This window comes from Accipiter gentilis, chromosome 10 (assembly GCF_929443795.1).
Source record: "Accipiter gentilis chromosome 10, bAccGen1.1, whole genome shotgun sequence".
Taxonomy (NCBI): Eukaryota; Metazoa; Chordata; class Aves; order Accipitriformes; family Accipitridae; genus Astur; species Astur gentilis.
The window spans coordinates 9750511-9771303 of record NC_064889.1 but is presented as its reverse complement, the minus strand read 5'-3'; the positions used below and the strand labels follow the sequence as shown (position 1 = coordinate 9771303).

At 36.5% G+C, this 20793-nt stretch overlaps 1 protein-coding gene across 2 annotated transcripts in view; it reads left to right on the top strand.

Moving 5' to 3' along the window:
- The first annotated feature begins 290 nt into the window (after positions 1–290).
- LIPC (lipase C, hepatic type) overlaps positions 291–20793 on the top strand; it is a 64605-nt gene continuing 44102 nt past the window's right edge. The window contains exons 1-2 of one of the 2 annotated variants that reach the window (XM_049812233.1): positions 291–511; positions 2144–2191. In XM_049812233.1, the coding sequence (XP_049668190.1) occupies positions 430–511; positions 2144–2191 (130 nt within the window). In that variant the 5' untranslated portion in view covers positions 291–429. The remainder of the gene's footprint in view (positions 512–2143; positions 2192–20793) is intronic. The other variant, XM_049812235.1, reaches the window with a different exon arrangement.

The following is a 20793-nucleotide window of genomic DNA, read 5'->3' as shown; positions in this document are numbered from 1 at the left end:
TTACTAGGATTTGTCTATGTTAATGAAATATTTAGATTAACCTTCAGCAGTTATTTTGCAATGTGTTCAAACTGAGCTGTTGACCAATCAAATTTGAGCTGGCTACCCATGGCCTTTAGCAGTATTTCAGAGAACAAACACCCTAAAGTCTGCTGTGTTCAGAGTCAAGCATTGTTGAGCAAGGTAGGAGGATCCAGTTCCAAATTATTTCTGCCACAAGTGGCATAAAATAAAAAAGAAGAGGTTGGAAACAGGCAAATTCCATTTTCACTTCCATAAAAGGAAAGATTGGAGCGGTGGGCAGAAGAATTCAAGGTTAATGATTAATGGGCAAAGAATTTCTTGCAAAGGATTGATAATTCTATCCTTTTCCCATCTTTGGCAGAATTTAGCAGTGCATTCCCCAACTCTCATTCAGAGAAAGAAGAAATGAAAAGTTTGCAACTTCTCCCATTTTTGTTGCTTTCTTGTATCATCAGCCCAGCAAATACATACGGAGGAAAGAAAAAAGGTAATACCCTATCAAACATAAATAGTGAACGTGAACTTTTTTTGAAATGTTTATGCTGTAAAAATTCAGTAGTATTGGCTGTCTGGTGATCAGCATGTTGGGATTTGGGTGGTTTTTGAGTGTTATGTTCCCTTAAAGTGTGGCATTTACAACTGTCTATGTTTATTGGAAAATATAGTTGTTTGTAATTACAACAAACATTTCTCAGTGGAAATCTATACATTCTGAGACTATAGACTTAAGGTAATCTGACCTTTAACAAAACTTCTGCTGAAGCTAATTTAAAAATGTATTAGTTTGAAAATATACACTCAACTGATATCAGTTACAATCTTCTTGGGCTGGAAGTATAAATAAGTATAAAATAGATTCAGTCTCCTACTATGAATAAAAATTCCTAGCTATTTGACAGTGTTTAAGCTTTCATTTTCTGAGTTGTCTAATGTAGGCTGCCTTTTACCTCAAGTATGATGAATAACTTTGAGTGAAAGAGATACACCTGCAGTATGTTTTGTAGAGAAGTACTGTGGATGATCTTTATCATTTACATGGTTGTACAACCATTTTCTATGCATTTGTGACACTGCACATTATGTCAATATCTGTGTGACTGTTGAGTATGTCAGTGCATCACACAACTGCATTTCTTAAATCCTCTCTAATGTGATTGACAAAGACAATTCCACGTTTTCACTCATTGTTGAGCCATACATAGTAAGCATTAGTTTTCCTTCTTATCTAACTGCATTTCTAATACTCTAAATCTGGAGGGGATAAATGTAGCTTTCTCCTTAGCTGGAAATAAAGCAAGATATGCACATTCACAGAAGTACGGCCTCTTTCAGTAGCTGTTTTGCATTTATGTTGATTTGTATTAACAGTTTTAGAAACCATTTGCTATAAAAACACTTTATATGTAATAGGCACAGTGATTTCAATCTATAGGAGGCAGGACCACCTTTCTTTGATTCTGCACATTAAACTTCCCCTTGGGTTTGATTTTGAACAATATAAAATCCTTGAATGAAAACACAATTATAATTGTAAATTTCAATTAATGCCATAAGTTGGCATGGCTTACCAGTCAGCAAGGCCTGCACATCCGTAACAGTCGCTGAACCTTAGTAAGCTATTTAGAAACCTTGATCAAATTCTGTATTTTTGACAGAACCAAAAATCAGAGCACTAACTTTAGTTTGAGGCTTCTCACATCATCTTTGCCCAGATATATTCGGACTCCACTGTGTGCTTAAAGTTTAGTTCACCTGAAGATGCAAACACAAGGCAGAAAGAGGAACTCACTGCACCCCCATGCTTTTACGGTCACAGGTCTTGCTGATGTCAGCTCACATTCTCCTACCCCCACTATGTGTGGCACCATTTATAGCAAGGTCAGTCACTTCACTGTCTCCATCCCCCTTTCCCCTCATGACCTCGTACTCCTATATCAACAGACTTCACTTGTTTGCTCATTGCTTCTACAGCTTAAAACCCTGTTTGTGGGCCACAAAGATAGGTCACGTGTCATATTAGCACTAGCAGCATTAGCACTGTTGAAGCGAGAGGCTGATTTAAGAAGCAGAGCAGGTACATTTCTAAAAACACAAAAAAGTCTACTGTGTTTTCTTCTAGAAGCTATCCACAACCTAACTAGATCTGCTACAGAGAGCAGTTACAAGGGTAAGGGCCCTGATATTCTATTATGTTATATTCAGACCCTCATCTCCTGTCAGTTTTAAATCGGTGCAACTCTAATTCCAACCATCCATTTACATTAATGCCTATTTCTGCACCTTTTACTCCCTTGTTCTCCTTCCCCAATCCAAGCTCAGCCACACCAGCTTTGTCCAGAAGATAATGTAATTCCCTGTTCTCAAAACTTTGCCTTATTTCTCTTACCATTTAATTCATCAGTATAGCTCAGCTAGTTCTGTCTTTCCCCAAATTAGCTCCAGTGTGTTTGCCACACCTAGTAACCTCAGGGAGTCGTTTTCCTCATTTCACTTCTCAATGAGGCAAATCTGTTTGCCACAATGGCGCATGCAAATGCCAATAAAGCATTTGTCCTCACCAAGGAAGGCCAGTGAAGTTTTTAGGCCTACATGAGAGGCCTGTTAACACTGTAAAGTGGAGACAGCTTTCAGTGAGCATAATATATATTTTACCTGAATATCCTTCTACCTTGGAGCTTGCTTGTTCTTGCTTTAGCAGGAACTGCAGCCATGAACTGTACAACTATAAGGATCTAGAAAACCTTCTCAAAGCTGAGCGTCTGGCATGTAATTTTAGCACAAGCAATTGCCTACAAGGGAACCATCCTCTAAAAGAACAATCACTGTGTGAAAGTCCTTCACATTTATTTGTACCCAGCAAATAAACAACTCTCTGCTTCAATTTTCTCTGTATCTTTCTATCCACCTACACAGTAAAAGAAATCACATTACTAAAGAAAAGAATTTGTAGGAATTAGACTGCAGCACGTAAATCACTGTAGATAGGTGTATGTAAATCCTTTTGTTCAAGTTGTGTACATAAATACATATTATAGGTTCTTATTTTATACTTAATTATGTAGAATAAGATGGACTGCATTACCAAGCAAACACAACGTCACATTTAAAACACAGAGAGGTTATTCTTAAAAAGCCACGGAGTGTTTCTGAAATGCCATGGTTTTCTTGTATATTTATATAGCAGGAAATAATTTTGGCATTTTTTGGCAAGAGTTCATTATCTAAAAGCAGCATCCCAGAAAAAGACCAGAAATAAACACCTAAAAATAACATCCCTGAAGTTGAGCCAAGACGATTCTTTCTAAAAGCATGTGAAAAATACTTCAACATAAGCTCTTATTTATTTTTATTCTTCTGCTGGAAACATAAAATTAGGTGGGAATATATTCTATTTTTCTACTTCATTGTGCAGAGCAGAATTATACAGTAGTCGACATGAAAATGTGTGTTGTTGAGCTAGCACTTTTTACTTGACAGTCTCACAGCTGGCAGTTGAGCCAGACATTTTTTGCCCAAAAGAGAAGGTAGCATCTTAGTTGTCATCCAGTTCTGCTATGTTTTAAGTATTACAGTGCTAACACCTTAAAATTGTAACATAGACCATGGGAATGGATTATACAGAAATTTGAATAGCTGTTATGTTTTTTTTATTCCTCAATTGTATTATGGAGACATAAAAGATGCATTGGGTATATCAAATCCTCCAAAGCCTCGATAAAATTCTTCAGTAAAATGCAGTGTGCATGGAATATAACATATCACATCTGAAAAACTACTAAAATAATTTCTACCTGAAGCTGAAAAACTATTAGAAATGCAAAACCCATAGAAGATTCAAAGGCCATTTAAACTGCAGAGGTAGAGGAAATAAAGTCAGCTAAGATGATGAGGTGGTTACCTTTGACATTGAAGGTGAATATCACTTTCACTATGTAACATTTCTTTAAAGTCTACAATAAATACTAAAAATTTAGAGAAGACCTTCCTTTTAATTCCTTGAAGCATATTCAGTGTAATAACAATCTGTGCCTTAACTTTCCATTAATTCTGTGTGATTTGGGTTTATAATAAATGGCAGAACACAGACTAAGGCCAACAAGCTCACAGGATACTAGTAATCCAGTCTTACTTCTAGTTTGAGAGAAAATTACAATTTTCCAGCATAGACAGAAAGCTAAGATATCAAACTCAATTCCTTTCATGGAACAAAATGGCACAGTAATCTGTTCCTGTGATTGAAACTCCTTGGCTAAAACATCTAACTCAATGTTCAAAGTAACTAACATTCAAACTCAACTGGAACACACTCAGCCTTTCACTCTCCTCAGGTAGACAAATTAAGTATCTCATAAGTTGTGCGCTATTTACAAACCATGGTTTGATGGGTAGCTGAATTTAAGATGAGCACTTCCATGAGCAGCAGAACTAATTTCAGTTTCCAGTCACTTAGATCCTACATATCCTAAACTCCTCATGTCCCAAACTCCAGCTGTGCTTCCATGACATTCCTGTCCTAAGGTTCTCAGTTCCTTCACCCCATCTCTACAGCATGTATATATTCCTGAATTACCCCATGACTTAGTGTCCCCCATGGTACCCATGGATGATCCAGCACACTCTAGCTTCCTCAAATACCTTATACAACCCTTGCTAGGACCCTCCTCAGTCTGAGATCCACTCCATGGTCTCTCTCCCCAGCCCTGCACTACTGTCACCTCCTCATGTTTGTAGCCTTTTTTGCCTTGCTCTGCGTACACGCTGTGACTGTTTCAGGGGTATGCTTGTGTCCATTGACTACCTAGTGCAGACAGGCTCATAGATCAGGTAGTAGCTGGCCCAGGGCTGCTCACTGCACCAAGTGGGAAACTACTACTCTCCTGTGTTTGGTATCAGTGCTCAAACAAGATCAAATTCCAGGACAAAATGCTTTGAGCCAATTGCATCCACAATGCCTGCAGGAGTTGAACTCAAGCACAAGCCAGCCTCTATGAGTTTCCCTGTCTGATGAGCAGTTGGTTGTCTCCAAATGACAGCCAGAATGCAAGGTAACAGCTAAGCTTTATAGATAAGCAAGGTGCTAGAATTAAATGTTTACCTGAACCCTATCTTAATGCAATAGCAAATGTGTTACTACAAGGGTCTTTCTTCTCTATCCAGCTGCTGATTTTCAGAAGACATGTAGGAATTTATTATTTGATACCTCTTTCTCTCTATAAAGTTGTATTTAAATTGGATCAAAAAATTACTGAAGGGAATTATTCTCTTTCTCTCTCTCTTCATCATATGCGCAAATATACCATGATTGCAGCCTATAGAAACAAAACTAAAAAACATTAGAGTATTTCTAATTTACTCCAGTGGAGTTTGTGCATCACCACTGACCTTGAAACTCAGGTCACTCCTAGTTAGACCATTTAAACAGGGATTGAGGACCTAAATTTTACGACATGCTGAAATACTGGTCCAAGAAGTCCTGGAATTTGAAAGTTCAGATGTTAGGGTACTAACCAGTTACACTAATGATCTATATTATGCTATTGTTAGGAAAAGTTCTACAAATGTATTTGCTGCCATATTCTGAGTGGCTGTGTTTCAGAAATACTGTGTGTGTACACAGCATTTGCAATGCTCTCAAGAGTCTTAGAATTCTATCAAAATTTCTAAAATCTAAACCAGTTATTCTTCCTTTCGGCACCTGCAAAAATTTACAAATATTATTTCAGACATAAATTTTCACCACAGAGTCCAAAATATAACTGTAGTCTAATTGAAGACCATTTGGGTTTTCCCATGAAGAGACAATAATGGGAACTCAATTGACAAAGGAACTATCCATGCATGAAACAAGTTTCAATATTTCTACTAATGCAAGTGACTGAACATCTTAATGAGGAGATTAAATTCACTAGAGAATTGTAATTCACTTGACTTAGGCATTACAGTCTACTGACCGCTACTGTATGAATAGTGGTTGAACTCATATGACACTTGAGAAACTTGAACATACAAAACATTTCTTGATAATGTGGCAGTGCAATCTAATTGCTTAACTGATTTTCTTCCTTTTTCTCTCAAACTCGGGAAGGTTATAGTTTTTTATTAATATACATGTATAATTTTAATGGAAAATAACTATCAATAAAAACATTCATTATTAAAAAGAACATTTTTCTTTTCTGCTTATTTTGTGGTTCACTCTAGGTTTATATTGCACATTTCATTTTGGAAAACATAGTTATGCCCAATCCATGTGGAGCTTCAGGGTTAGTAATAGGGTTGCATCAACAGTAGTGCAATATTTATGAGGTAGCTCATAACACCATATGGTCCCCTAGGGTGGCCTTAGCACAGTGACCTTTTTCCTATATGTTAGCTAGAGCTAAGAGACTGTTTGCTGAAGTTAACTTGGACTCCTTATACAGTGGAATAGCTTGGCAGCAGGTGGATGGGCCAGCAGCCACTTCCAAGCAGCATGATTAAGATTTCCTGGCAACATAAGCAATAACTAGCAAAAGAGACAGAAGGGGCCATCTATCTGCACATGCCAAGACTGGGTGATAAAGTTCACTTCTTTGGCAATAGGCCAAATGTGAATTACAATTCTTGCAAAAAAAAATTTAATGTCTATCGTCAAAGTAAAAAAAATTATCACCTTCATACTTTGTAGCCTTTCTTCTAGAAAAATGTACTGGTTTTTAAGTTATATTACTATGACATCTTTCTTGCCTTTTCCTTTTAATTAAAAAAAATAAATTAAAAATTGTTAAAATTGTTAATATTCCCAGGAAGCATCAACTGCACATTAGTGCAGGAAGGATTGCACACCCTTACACATACCCATTATGACTAGCCAATGAAAACTTTTGCTGGTGCTGAAATGCTTCTAATAAAACATGGTTACTTCATGGTTGTGGAAACGGGAGCTGTTGCCTAAAAATACTCACAGACATTCTCTTGCCCTCTCCCATTTGCTTGCCCAGTCCAGTAAAATCCATTTGAATCTTTTACCAACAATACTGTTTATATCTGGGCTCCTGCTTGGCCTTCAGACTTCATGGTGTTGCTCCAAGTGCAACAAATAACTATCAGGTAAATAACAGAAAGGAAATGATGAAAAAGAAATCTAGAAATTTGAATGAGTGGAGAAGGTGTTTAAAGACATATTGCTCTCTGGCATAAAACCAGCATGTCCCATCTGAAAGATCAATTTTCATTAGAGAAACCCTAAAAAATTTCTGCTATTTTGAAATGTTTGATCCAAATACCATTTTCTAATTTTGCATATTGCTTTACTCAGTAAGTGAAACTGATGGAGACTACATACAGAGGAAAGTACTGAAACATGGGGGAGATGATGACAGAGCAGGTCCAAAGACAAGAAGAAAAACATACACGTTTGATATTGCTTTGCCTCTGGAGTTGACAAACTCCCATAAAAATCTTCTACACTGGCATGTTTTCCCATATCTTAATGCTAAATTTGTAAACAAATATATAGAAACACTGCTGAGATCAAAGTTTTCATTTTAAAATCTTGTGTGTATTAAATCACTTGTGGCTCTACTTAATGCATCTCAGTCTGAAAATAATCTGTAGTATCTGACTGAAGGATTTTATTCAGCCTTTAAAGCACCACTCTTCTCCCTTTCAGCAACAATGGGTCATAAGAGATGTTGGAGGACATCAATTAAGATTTAACTCCATGTTTGCCAATCTGCATTTCCAAAAGCCACTCAAATTAGGGATTCTGCTAAACTAGGGTGGAAGGGGTGTGTGTGTTCCTTAGTTATACTACTAATAAAACTATAGTGAAAAACTACCAAAATACATTCTGATTTATTTACCAGGCAATTCATTGTCTAATTAATTTATTGTCCAAGCAATTGTCATGACTTCAGCCTAAAACCTGTCCAGAACTGACCTTTGATTGGAATTCTAGGAGTTGTTATAAAAATACTAATAATAAAATTATATGGGCTTTCAGACAAAAAGCATGTTAAGAAATTATATTTATGATTTAAGAAAGTAGTATTTTGATTAGTTGTATTTCCAGTTAATTATTTTCTGTGTTGTGGTGAAGTAGAATTGCTAGTTTTCATATTTATGTCACTTGTACTTTTAACTTAAGACAACTGTGCCAATGCCTTCAAGGTTTCATTTTTAGGGGCTGGCAATAGGAAGGGAGGGGACATGGGAGAAACTTTCATCTTATTTTTAAGGGGGTATTGTTTGGGCAATTTTTATTCACTACAAACAAAATATTTGGAATGATATTATTCAGGCAATACTTTCACCCCAGAGCTTACAACTTTCCAAGGAATTTTTTTAAAAAGTTTAATCACTTCTAAGAATGATGGATGCTATTTAAAACTGTTATTATTATTTTCAGAAAGACATGAAAGCTACTGCATTTCTGAAATTGATTACTCTTACTGAAGCAATATATTGCTTTCAGTGCCCAAACCGTGAGGAAGAAATAACAGTATGCATTAACAATGTTTTTAGGACATGTGGAAAAGGTTTAGCCACAAGTTTATTGTGTCAGATACATCATTTGTAAGCTATGCATCTTTCTTACTGAATTACGTTATGTAAGAATCCCAAAAGCCTTCTACAGATATTGAATCAAGCCCTTAGTAGCTACTTAAATTCTTTTTTAATGTCTAATCCTAGACTCCAGTCCCTATTAATGCTGCAATATCACTCTTCTGCAATTCACTAGTCAGCAGTTTTCAGACCTTTCAAACATCTGTACGATTTCATAACTGATCTTGACTAAAATAGCTTATGTCTATGACAAATATAGATTGCCACCTACACAACAGTGCCTGGCTAAACTACAAGGAAACTTGACAGCCCTAATTGCATTTCATGTGTTTATGCAAATGGGAGTAAGCTGGATGCAGCATGACCTAGAGCAGAGATTCACCATCAAGAACAAGACTTTCACAGACTATATCTGTGCAGGATTCCCCAAGTCTGCTGTTCAGGTTAAGGACCAACTGCAACTAGGAGAAAAATGAAGCCTTTTCTGACACTTGAAAGTAAACCCAAAGTAGTTTTTGTATATTTTTCAAGAAGCAGTAGAGAGTTTAATGGACAGGATGCATTCCTCCCTCCAGAGTACAGAGCAAATGGAGGGAACTGTGACTAGATTTACAGTTAATTCTCTGGCCTGCTCTTCTGTTAGTGCAGAAATGAGCAAGGCAGGTTGTAAAATTAGAGTCCAGACCCAAAAGAAAGAAGGGAACTTAGAATGGTAACATAAAAAGCTCAGCTACCAGCATAAAGCATTAGTGATTGGACCTCTGCAGTGCTAGAAACTACACAGAAAGCCAGTTGGCACATCATCTAAAAATCTACTGTGCTCTTTATCTCCATCATGCTTACCTTCTGCTTACCTGGGAATAGAAATTAAAGCTTGTTCTTTTAATTGGGAACAGTTTTTTGAACAGAACATAATAAATCATTGCTTTCTTAGTAGATGACATCAAAGAGTCGTGAAAGCCGAGATACTGAAGTGAGGTGTTTGTATCAGAAATCTTTGCCTATAGCTTGCCCAATAAGGCCCTAAAGAGGTTCCTAAACAAAATATGTCAGCATGCAGTGCTGAAATTGCTCATCTGTGTTTTGTTGAGTACTACGATTGCAATTCTGCCATCTTTACTCATACTGGGTAGTAAGTACTTCATTATCCTCAAGCTTGCTTGCACACTACAGTACTCTGCAATGTAACAGTGAGAGTATCTGGGCATTGCCTTCACTAAAAAGACAGTATTCCAGCTGGTTCCAGTTGACCTGTACATATTGCTCTCTAGAGCACAGCAAGGTCATTCTTCTGGCTAATAAATAACATTCCAAATACCATCAAATATACATAGAATGCTTACTAAACGTGAGGTTTTTCTTACTACACATGAATTAGTGATCTTCAGCCTCCATTCTACATCAGTAGAATAGTTTGTGCCATAGAGAGCATTGGGAGGTTTCCACATCTTTCCTAGGGCACATATACCTTTAGGATTCACCCTTTCCAAAAACTTAATATGCTTTTCTTCTCTGCCAGAACTCTACCTCCATCCCAATAGCAATCTCTGCACTCTTTCCTGGAAAGAGGAGCTCTGCATGATCCTCATGCAAGTCATTTAATAGCCTTGGTCTCTTCTCTCATGTTATGTAACCATAATGTGATCGTTTACTTTAATATGTTAATTTAAAGGAACAGTAACTTTTCTAAGAAACTTCAGCAAGGAAAGTGTCTCTCAGCACCTTCTGGCTTGGTATTGTCAACAGGACAGAATGCAATGGAGATTCTTAACTGAAGCAAATAGACAAAACTTACAGTCTTTGATCCAGCTCCCAAAATAGACAGTTGTGCTGCTTACTATTTTAATCTCCCTAAGTCATAGCTCAGATTAAGTGGCAATGGGGAGGGCTGCTGACTACACTGTATTCTTCTATATGGAATTTTAGGTAGCAGAAATGAACACAATTACCACAAAGGTTCTCAGCGAATAAAAATAAAAGCAGGATTGTGACATATTATTCTATCCAAGAAGAATCTTTGCTCCTCCCTTCTCCCAAACACATCTCTGGAATTTTAGTAAATTCATAGGATTTGCACATTAGATTTGTTTGTTTTTTTCTCTTATGATTCTGTTCATTTTTCTGTCTTTCTGGTCCAGTTTATGAAGATTGTGTGTATCTGTAAAAAATCTTCACCTTTACAAAACATTAAGTGCTAGTAAATGAATTCCATTGAGGATACCTGCATGGCCTTAAGATGTATCTAGCCATTCATTTAAGTGAAATGTTCCTCCCCTGAATACCATCATACTTATACTCATACTTATGGGCCTACCAGAAATATTTAAATTATTAGTGACTTTCCATCTATGAAGTATCAATGTTAGTTCTTAAGCTGTCTTTAAAAAAAAAAAAAAAAAATCACTTCTGGCTTTGGATACTTCGAATATGATAATCCTGATGTGCAGAAGGGAACCAAATTCTGAGACATCTGAGAGTTACACTGCATCTGTTCAGGGACTGGCTACTCTGAGCTCAGAAGGACTTCTCACAACGTATGCATCCGATCAGCATTTAGCACTCTGCAACCCCAGCACATCATTACTTCTGATCTCCTCTTTAGACATTCTTTAGACATACCAAGTCCAGAGTAATCTGAACAAGTGAGTCTTGGGTCTTTAACAAGTGATCGGAGACTTCTTTTACAGTTAGTCAGTAATCTACTTTAAGTAACAATTCAGCTACTGACTACCTGTATTTTTGTTTTTCAAAGTAAACACAGCCGCACAACTTAACTGCTGCACTACAGAAATCTTTGGATCCCTAATATTTCCAGATATAAGATTGTGTGTTTCAGATATTCCTTTATTTCATTAAAATATTCTTTGATTTTAGCTTAAGTAAAATTAATTATGATTGCAATTATTTTAAGTAAAATCAATTTTTATTAAAGCTGGTAGCAAATTTCCCCATGGATTTTCTGTGAGCTGACACTGTCCGGAAATTTCTACCTTGATTGTATATTGTACACTCTTCAATGGTGTGGGTAGTTGGAAAACGCTGTAAACCAACATTTTCCTTCTTGCTGTGCAGCAAGTTAGTCCCTCAGCCCATAACTCTGTTCTTGAGCAAGCTTAATTGACCAGAATAAGGCAATCAAATGTGAATATTCTTTGCTCTTTGATTTTTAGAATGCCCTTTAACAGTATAACCAAAATGAGACTAAGGACATGAGTTATGCCAAATTAAGAATCTAACAGAAACCCAAATATTTATATTAATAGAAGGGGTGACCTTCCACATCTGTCCAGCTCTCAGGAAAATCAAGGCCTCAAATACCTGATTTTTGTGTTTTGTACTTAACCAGTGTTCAATGATGGCAGATGTTTTAAAGTCAAAGGGAAAGGCTGTAGTTCATTACACACTTAGTGCCATTAACAACTTAAGCAGCCCTTGCCTCAGGCCACCACTGCAGGTACTTCATAAGCCCCTCCATTGTGCCAGTATAGCTGCTTGTAGCAAAAGAGCTTGGAAACTGATCCAGTCGAAAAATAATCCCATTTTTTGCTGGTGATCCTACTTTTTAGGTGGATCAGCTCCCTGATCTTGTTCACTGTTCAGCTAAGCAACCAGCTGTGCTAGGACAATGATGGGGACTACAGGAGGTCAGGAATGAGATGGGGCAGAATTCTGCTTAGAGTTGCTCAGGCAGCACTGAAACCAAATGTCTAGTTAGGAACTAAAGACGCTAACCATTGAGTCTGTCCTTTTTTTCTTTTCCTTTTTTTTTGGTAACTTTAAGTTTTTATCCTCAATTTAAAAAACAAAAAATAAAATGCAGTCTACCTTATCAGGCTTCCCATCATATAATTTAGGAATAATAGCATTTGAAAAAAACCTAAAATATTACACAGTTTACAAAGGAGTAAGCATTAGTAATAGCATTATTGGAGCTGACAAAACAGTGGAAGACACTTCTCACATTCAGTCCAGGCATATTAATTTGTTGATTTTTTTCTAAAAATTCCTCTCAAATCCTAAAGATTACAGTGACCAGATTCTGATGTCATTTACATCATTAAAACTTTGGTTTAATTCCAGCAGTTTCTGTGAAGCATTCTGTACTGATTGTTGTGTAGGAGTAAATAGAATTTAATCTTTGCTTTTCTGTGTATGACTACAGTGACATTATTTGTAATTCCCGGCTCTGTTAGAATTTTAAAGACACCCCCCCCCCCCCCAATTTAATTGATTGATTTCCAAAAATCACTTTAGTAAAAGAAAGAGAAGTCAGAAAAAAAACCTATTTTATCATTCCAATAACAGCTCATAAAAGATTGTATTTCTTTTTTTCTGGCTAGTGTTAATAATATTTACATTGGAAAGGTCTAGGGCAATCTTCTTTAAAATACAATTGTGTTCTGCACCATCAGCAACCTATTAGCCAGATAAAATAAAAGTCTTGTACCTCAGAGCTTTTTGGGTACCTGCTCGAATTAAAGCTTTCATTTTCCTCAGACCCTCTGTACATATTTCAGCAAACTAACCATGGAAAAAGTACCAAAATTAGACAGAAAAGGTTTAATTATGAATAATCCAATTTGTATTCTAATTGCTTTCTTATTATTATTTCTGGTTTTAACAGGGCTATTTAGCCTACAAGAGAAATCCCTCTAATAATGGAATTCTGGTGTAGTAGTTTTGAAAGATCTTTTTGCCTTTTTTCTTCTTGATTCCCCAACACCACCCACTTCTCTTTCATTCACACACAAACACCCACTTAGTTAACTGTGTGTGATCACTAAACACAGAAACATGAAGGCACGAGCGTCCCTAATCAGACATGTGCAAAGAAACAAAATCTCTATCCTTCAAGGGCAGGATAATTCCTGTCAGGCATTTTAAAGCCAAGGCAGGTCATTGAAGTTATTATTAGCTCTAATTAGCACTCCCACAAGCTGTTGAATTCTTTACCTGCACACAAAGAGCACTCAATATGGTGCAGAATTTGCTAACATCTTTGAAAACATCAAAGAAATTTCAGCTCTTCTTTAGAAGCACAAGTCTATTGCATATGAATAGGCTTTTGGTAATATTCTGTCTGATCCTTGTACCAAATGATCTATAGAAGGAGAGATATGATGAAACTGTTCCAAAACAAAGGAATTCTACAAATGTCTAAACAGAATCTTAATGAGAAAAGGAAGACATCTGGGCTTACTTATTATAGTGGTGCTATATTTTAAACTTCTAGCAGGTTACAGACAAATAATTCATATCCCATCTCAGTTACAACACTGTTCTTTTAAGTTAGTGTTTTATGTAGGAATTTGAAGACAAGTCTGTATGGAAACTGATTTTTTTCCCCTTGTGAACAGCCCCCCTTGAGAATTAGAGATCTCTGAACTGAATTACAGAGCTCCAAATAAAATACTGATCCTAATTGTGAAATTGGCTAAGAAGTGATGAAAGCCCAGTAAGGCATCACTTTTGTACGTTAGGCACATTTCTAACAAAGTGCTGTAAGAAAGAAGCCTGGCAATAGCTCTCATTAGTAAAAAGCACTGCTACAGAGCTGTAGAAGGTTTTATTTGAAACAGGGGAGAAAGAAAATGTGATAAAATCAGCTATTTTGGGTCTACAATATAATCTACAGTATGACCTTTAGTCTAGAAATAAATTTTCTATAAAAAGTAAGCAAAATTGTAACAGGAATCGAAAAGTAACATATTATAAAAAGTAAAACTAGTAAAATATTTATTTCAGAACCTAATATGTAGGAACCTGGCACCTAAATGCTTCACCTCCAAAACCAAGCCACTATCCTCTATGGCAAGAAGTTAGAAATAATGGAAAGTCTTAAAAGATACAGGCAAGTGTCCTGGTTTCCAACTAGCATTCCTTGCAAAAGTGAAAAGTAGAGAGTGGGGAACACAGAATAAACACTGCTATGTTTGCAAAACTTCAAGGCCCAGCTCAATGCAGCTAGAGAAATGGCAGCTCTTCATTAGCTGGACATGCAACCCACCAGCTGAAAGCTAACAATGGCTAGCATCTAGATTGGGGGTTGCCTGTGTCACTCTGAGCTACATTCAACTTTGTGTCTGTCACTGAGAGGCTGGAACTTCATCACATGCTCCACTTGGCAATGCACTCTTGTATTGTATGCATTTTCATACAGCCAAATGTCAAATCACAGGGCTGGAAATAAGGACCCTGGGATATACACCAGTCCGTTCCATGCAATGCAACACATCACGCTTTGTGGCTGCAAGGATCAGCCTCCCTCTTTAGACTTTATGCCATCCTTAAAGTACCACTCAAAATTTTCAAGAACAACTCCACAACTCTGAAGCACCAGTAATATTAATGGTCACGATTTTAGCATGATCAGTATTATTAACTCTGCTTTAAATTAGACACTAACCCCCCCCAAGCTTCTAGATAGTATTAGACAGTATTTAGCGCCAGGACTTTAGCCTCCTGGTCCCATTCTTGAAGCCATTTTCTTCGTTACACTGCAGACAGCAATGTATTTCCTCTAAAACTAATATAGAAATGGCATAAAAATCCTGGCCTTCAGTCCCTCAGTAATAGTCCCATCAGAAAGATGAATCAAGGTCACTGCTTTTTTATTTGTGATATCCACTTTTTGAAAAGGAAGTGCCTGCCACAAAACTGAGAAGTGACACTAGCTGCCAAAGAAGTCTCTGTCATTTTCCATAATTTGCAACGATGCACATCTGTAGTGTTTTCATTATTTAGACACTTGATTTTCTGACACTAGGGCACAGCTACAAGGTATATTTCTGGGAATACAAAAATCACATGACCTATTTCCTTTAGTATCATGCTGCAAGCTGAAGGGTAAAATAATTGCCTGAAAGTGCATTGAGTTGTGTTATTCTGCTAAACTAATTAGGATAATGTGAATTCTGGAACTAATTCTGTAGACATCTAACTAAAATCAAGCCTTTTAAACAATAGGATCGAAATCAATGTCAAATATATCAGGAACACTTTCCTTCATGGTTGCCATAAGACAAACCTCTCTACAGGAACAAGCATTGCTGGGTCATAATAAACTCTCAGAAAGGAAAAGAACACAATTTTCTAACTGATTGTGATCATTCTAACAGCTGGCTCATCAACAAGTCATTTATAAGGTTACAAAGTTAAGTAAAGATTGCCAAGCACTGATAGTATAATAAGACCCTGGGATGCCTTGGATGTGTGTTTAGAGGCTCCATTTACCAAATAGGAGCTGGACAGACTCAAAGAATGAGGACGGTGCTTATTTTAGGAGACTTTATATATGGCTCCCAGCTTATGTTTCAACAAAAAAATTGAGCAAAATTAGAGAACTGAAAACAAAAATACATACAAAATCTCTCTTCTTGTTAATGTGACATGAGAGATCATGATTCTGGTATCTCGAGACTAGGAGGCATGTGTACTACCCTGTTCACTGAACAACTTTAAAATGAAAATAACTAAATGTATAATATTTATAAGCAAACAAAACTCAGCAAATTGAGTATGAGATTGATAAGTGTTTCACTCACAATTTCACTTATTAAGGATTATTCACATTATCTCTAAATCACTTTCACTAAATTAAGAGCGCCATATGTTGAATTTGAGCTTTTTCCATACTTTTTAGCATGTATCAGTTCAAATGTTTAAGGCATTAAAAATACTTTAGAACAACAGCTATTAGTTCAGAGGAGGAATCTGACCCTACAAGAAACCACTTTGGCATACTCTGATATTTGTCTGACATTTCCAGTCAGCCAGTACGTCTCTTGGTGAACCTGGAGGGTCAGCAAAGGCAGCAAGGAATTTCAGGGGCTTATTAAGTACATAGAGAACAAACAAGTACAGAATTTCAGACTTTGCTTTTCACACTAAATCTCTGATGTCGAGCTATATAACGATCTTGTTTTCTTTATCATCTATGAAAAATGAGGAAAACAATGCTGAGGTAGCTATGTTTTAAAACAATGCTTTAAAATGTCTGTCTGTAGCAAAACTATTCTGTATCTGAAGAACATAATCTTTACTACTCTTAGCAAAGTTTTCTATCAGAAAAATCACTTTTCCCTTTTTCATCAGCTTTGACACATATTGTAATCTCCTATGCATCACTTACATATGGACCACCATACAAAGTGATTACACTGATTATCATCTACTCATCATGGAATAAGATGGTAAGCAGGGTCGTAAAGGGCAAGAATTGTTTGTAGTTTCCACTGTTACTAAACCAAATCATTCAAATCAAACCAAATCCAAATCATTAACTTTTTAAAACAAAAAAAGATGGTTCTCTCTGTTCACTTTCAGTTTACTTATTAGTAGTCATACAAACACAAAATGCTTGATAAAATAAGGCAATCTTTTTTAACAGGGTATTTTTTTATAGTCAGGAGAAGAGTGGGCAAGAGCAGCAGATGATATGTTACATAAAAGCCTAAACGCATCATTCTTACGTGATCATTCTGGTTCCCTTGATCTGCTCAAGCCCAATGATCCTTGGCAGTTTGCTCCACTCCATAAAAATCACATGTAATCCAAACTTCAGTGACCTCCCAATTTCTATCAGGTTTGCTCCTGGAAAAGAAATAATCCAGTCAGAGGAAGAAGGCAAAAAGAGACTTGTTCAACAGGTTTAAATTTACTTTTTGTAAAAATATAGGCATTTCCCGCAGTCTCCAGTCCTGACCAGTAAGTAAAAAAACAGAAAGGCAATTCCTGAACATATTAGTATGTGGGGATTAAGCTCCTGGAATTAGGCTACGCTCTTGACATCCCAACCAAGTTCTTAAATAATAGAAGCAATGCAATTCTCTGAAAAGCATTGTGAAGTAGTCAGATCAAATGTGCATGGTCTTAAATAGAACTTCTAATAAAAATACTTCTCCTTTATTACAATAAAGGCTGGCTGTCAGTGCTGCTTGCAATATGGTAGCAAAATGTGAATGAAAGTAATAGAAAGTGGCATGCCAACAAAGGAATTTGAAAGCAATGGAAGAGATGTATATCCTTTTTGGATTTTACTGCATTTTACTCTTTGCTGGTTTTAAAAATAATTTCTATTAAATATATCACTTAAGACTGAAAATAAGTACCCCAAATTTAATAAGCATGAAAAAGGCCCCAACATTCGATTAATAAAAAGACATCTTTTCTTTCTGCTTTGGTTTTAGTTTCAGGTACACACTCCAATGCAGTATTGTGACAGATAATGAAAACAGAACAAGGAATTTCATATTTAATCCACGGTCTCACTCAGCTGCCATGAGATTATGAATTTATATTAAAAGGACATGGTGGGTGAGAAAGACAGCAGAAGCTCATTCTATTTAATCTATTATTTCTTCTTCTAAAAATATTTTTATTTGTTCTAACTACTACTTCTTCTCCACTAGCAGCTATTCATCTTGTTAGAGTCTCATAACTACATCATTTATCAGATGTAGATTACATCTACTATAAGAAGTACTACAGTGCAGTAAGAGCAGATCTGCACAGCGAGACATTTGGTGTTAAACACCAGAGTGACACAACTACAGGCCTCTGTAGGAGGGGAGTGGTGGGAACACTACTTTGGACTGGTTCTAGTTAGTTCTGCAGATGAACACCCATCAGAAGCTGGAGCACATTAGGTACACTCCTGGAGTGCAGGTTTTGGTGTGGATTAATCTGTAAGGAATCCTCTTTGTGTGCTCCCAGATCACTCCATAATATGAACCAAAGCATGGTAAGATCAGGAGATTTGCTTTAAAAGTGCACTCCTGGTGAGTTCACTCATCCTGGTGCTGAACAAAAATATTTATGTAGCTGCATCTTACTTATACTTCCATTTAAGCAAAATGTTTCAGTTCTTTCATGATACAGAAAAACTGTTTGCACAGGCCTTCACTCTTAGGATCTAATTAGCTTGAGAACAATGCATTTTAGAGGGATCCTTATTTGCCAGATATTTTCCTTGAATACAGTCCCTCCAGTCTACAAGAACACAGATATGATCTAAAGCAATCCTACATTTTTCCTTAGTCAACTACAGTGCCATCACTATTGAATTGTTTAAACAGCGTCCTAACAGTCAACCTAGGCAATTACTTTAACAAGATTCTCAAGCTAAAAATACATTTTATTTTGTGAAAAACAGTCTCTGAAGTTGGAAACAGGTCAGCTTTTTGTAGCTTCATTCACTGCAAAACTACCATTAATTTATCTCTAAAAAATCATCAATCTCTTTCTAAACAGAATTCCCATTTATCATTTCCATGAAGTGATTTTCAAAGAAATTGATCTCATGGCATTAAACAGGTTAACTACACCAAGCAAATAATCATCAGGCCAACACTTCTACATTCAGCAAAAAAGTTATTTACCTGAAGGGTTTATTTTTGTGAATTCAACACAACAGCATATTTCCACTACAATATATAGAGGCTTAAAAGAGGAAATACTAGAATGTCAGAAGGGAATAAATACTATGTAGGTCAAAATTGGTCTTTATCTTTTTCCCGTATGTAGTCTGTATCAAGATTAGTGCTAGGAATGAAGCCTAATTAATTTGATAATATGGCTCTAAACTTTCATTTTAGAGAAGTAAATTAATTCCTCATTAAAAGCCAAAGGCCATAACTTGTAGGAACTTCACGTAGGTTTGGATTTCTGAAAGGAATGGTCAATTTCTAGGCTTGCTTTCTGTGCAGTTTCCACTATGTTCACACTTCCAGTATCTGGGAAAATTCTGGGGCAGATTCCAATCTTTTCCCAGTTGGCCTTTATGCAAAATGACTGTACGTACATACACATGCGCATGGTAACTGACTCTTGGAAATAGCTGGTGCCAAGCAGTAGCCAATTTCAACATGTCACAGTAAATGACTTCATTAACACATCACTGAAGCATCAGGAGATACCCTTTTGGTTACCAAACTTTTGCAAGACTTTTAAAATTAAATAAAAAGACATATCAAACAGGTACTGTGACACAGCATATAAAATTTTATGTTGCAGCTGGATCCTGTTTAACAAAAAGATTAGTATTTTATAGATTGTTAGAGAATATGGCTTATCTTGCTAATTATGAGGAATTAGTAAAAAATGGGTCTTCAAGTGTAAATTGAAATGGTACAGTTAAAACTCAGATAATAATTGTATTTCCAGATATATTGTCATTCAAAAGCAGCTTTAAAAGGTCTTGTTACTAAGATGAATTGTGTCTTGGTTTCAGCTGGGATAGAGTTAACTGTCTTCCTCATAGCTGGTACAGTGCTATGTTTTGAGTTCAGTATGAGAAGAATGTTGGTAACACTGATGTTTTTGGTTGTCGCTAAGTAATGTTTAGTCTAAAGTCAAGGATTTTTCAGCTTCTCATGCCCAGCCAGCGAGAAAGCTGGAGGGGCACAAGAAGGTGGCACAGGACACAGCCAGGGCAGCTGACCCAAAGTGGCCACGGGGGTATTCCATACTGTGTGATCCATCTAGTATAGGAACTGGGGGGAGTGGGGGCAGGAGAATCACTGCTCGGGGACTAACTGGGTGTCAATCGGCGGGTGGTGAGCAATTGCACTGTGTATTATTTGTACCTTCCAATCCTTTTATTATTACTGTTGTCATTTTATTAGTGTTATCATTATCATTATTAGTTTCTTCTTTTCTGTGCTATTAAACCATTCTTATCTCAACCCACAAGTTTTACTTCTTTTCCCGATTTTCTCCCCCATCACACTGGGTGTGGGGGGAAGTGAGTGAGCGGCTGCGTGGTGCTTAGTTGCTGGCTGGGGTTAAACCACTACAATCGTTAACAGCCAGGCTGAGCAGGACTTCCATTTTTTAAAACTATGCTACATCAAATCTATATAATTTTGTTCCTTTTCTGAACGTTGTTTACAATGTCTAAACAAATTTTACACTCTGGTGACTGAAATTTAAAACAAGTGACAAGAAATTAGACACAACACTTTACAATTTTTTAGCACTATAAGATTTTGTTGAGAATTTTCATTATCAGAAAAGCATTTTTTTCTAGTAACAACATGTACATTTTCTCTCTCCTTTTTCTTTCCCTTGATGGTATGTCTAGAAAAATGTTTATACAGAATCATCTCCACCTCCTTGAAGGTAAATTTTTGTTTGAGGAAATTTCCCATTACCTTAGAAACACAGCTGTCTCAAATCTGAATGGTTTTACACTGAATCCATTTTTTGCCAGCTACTCCTTGT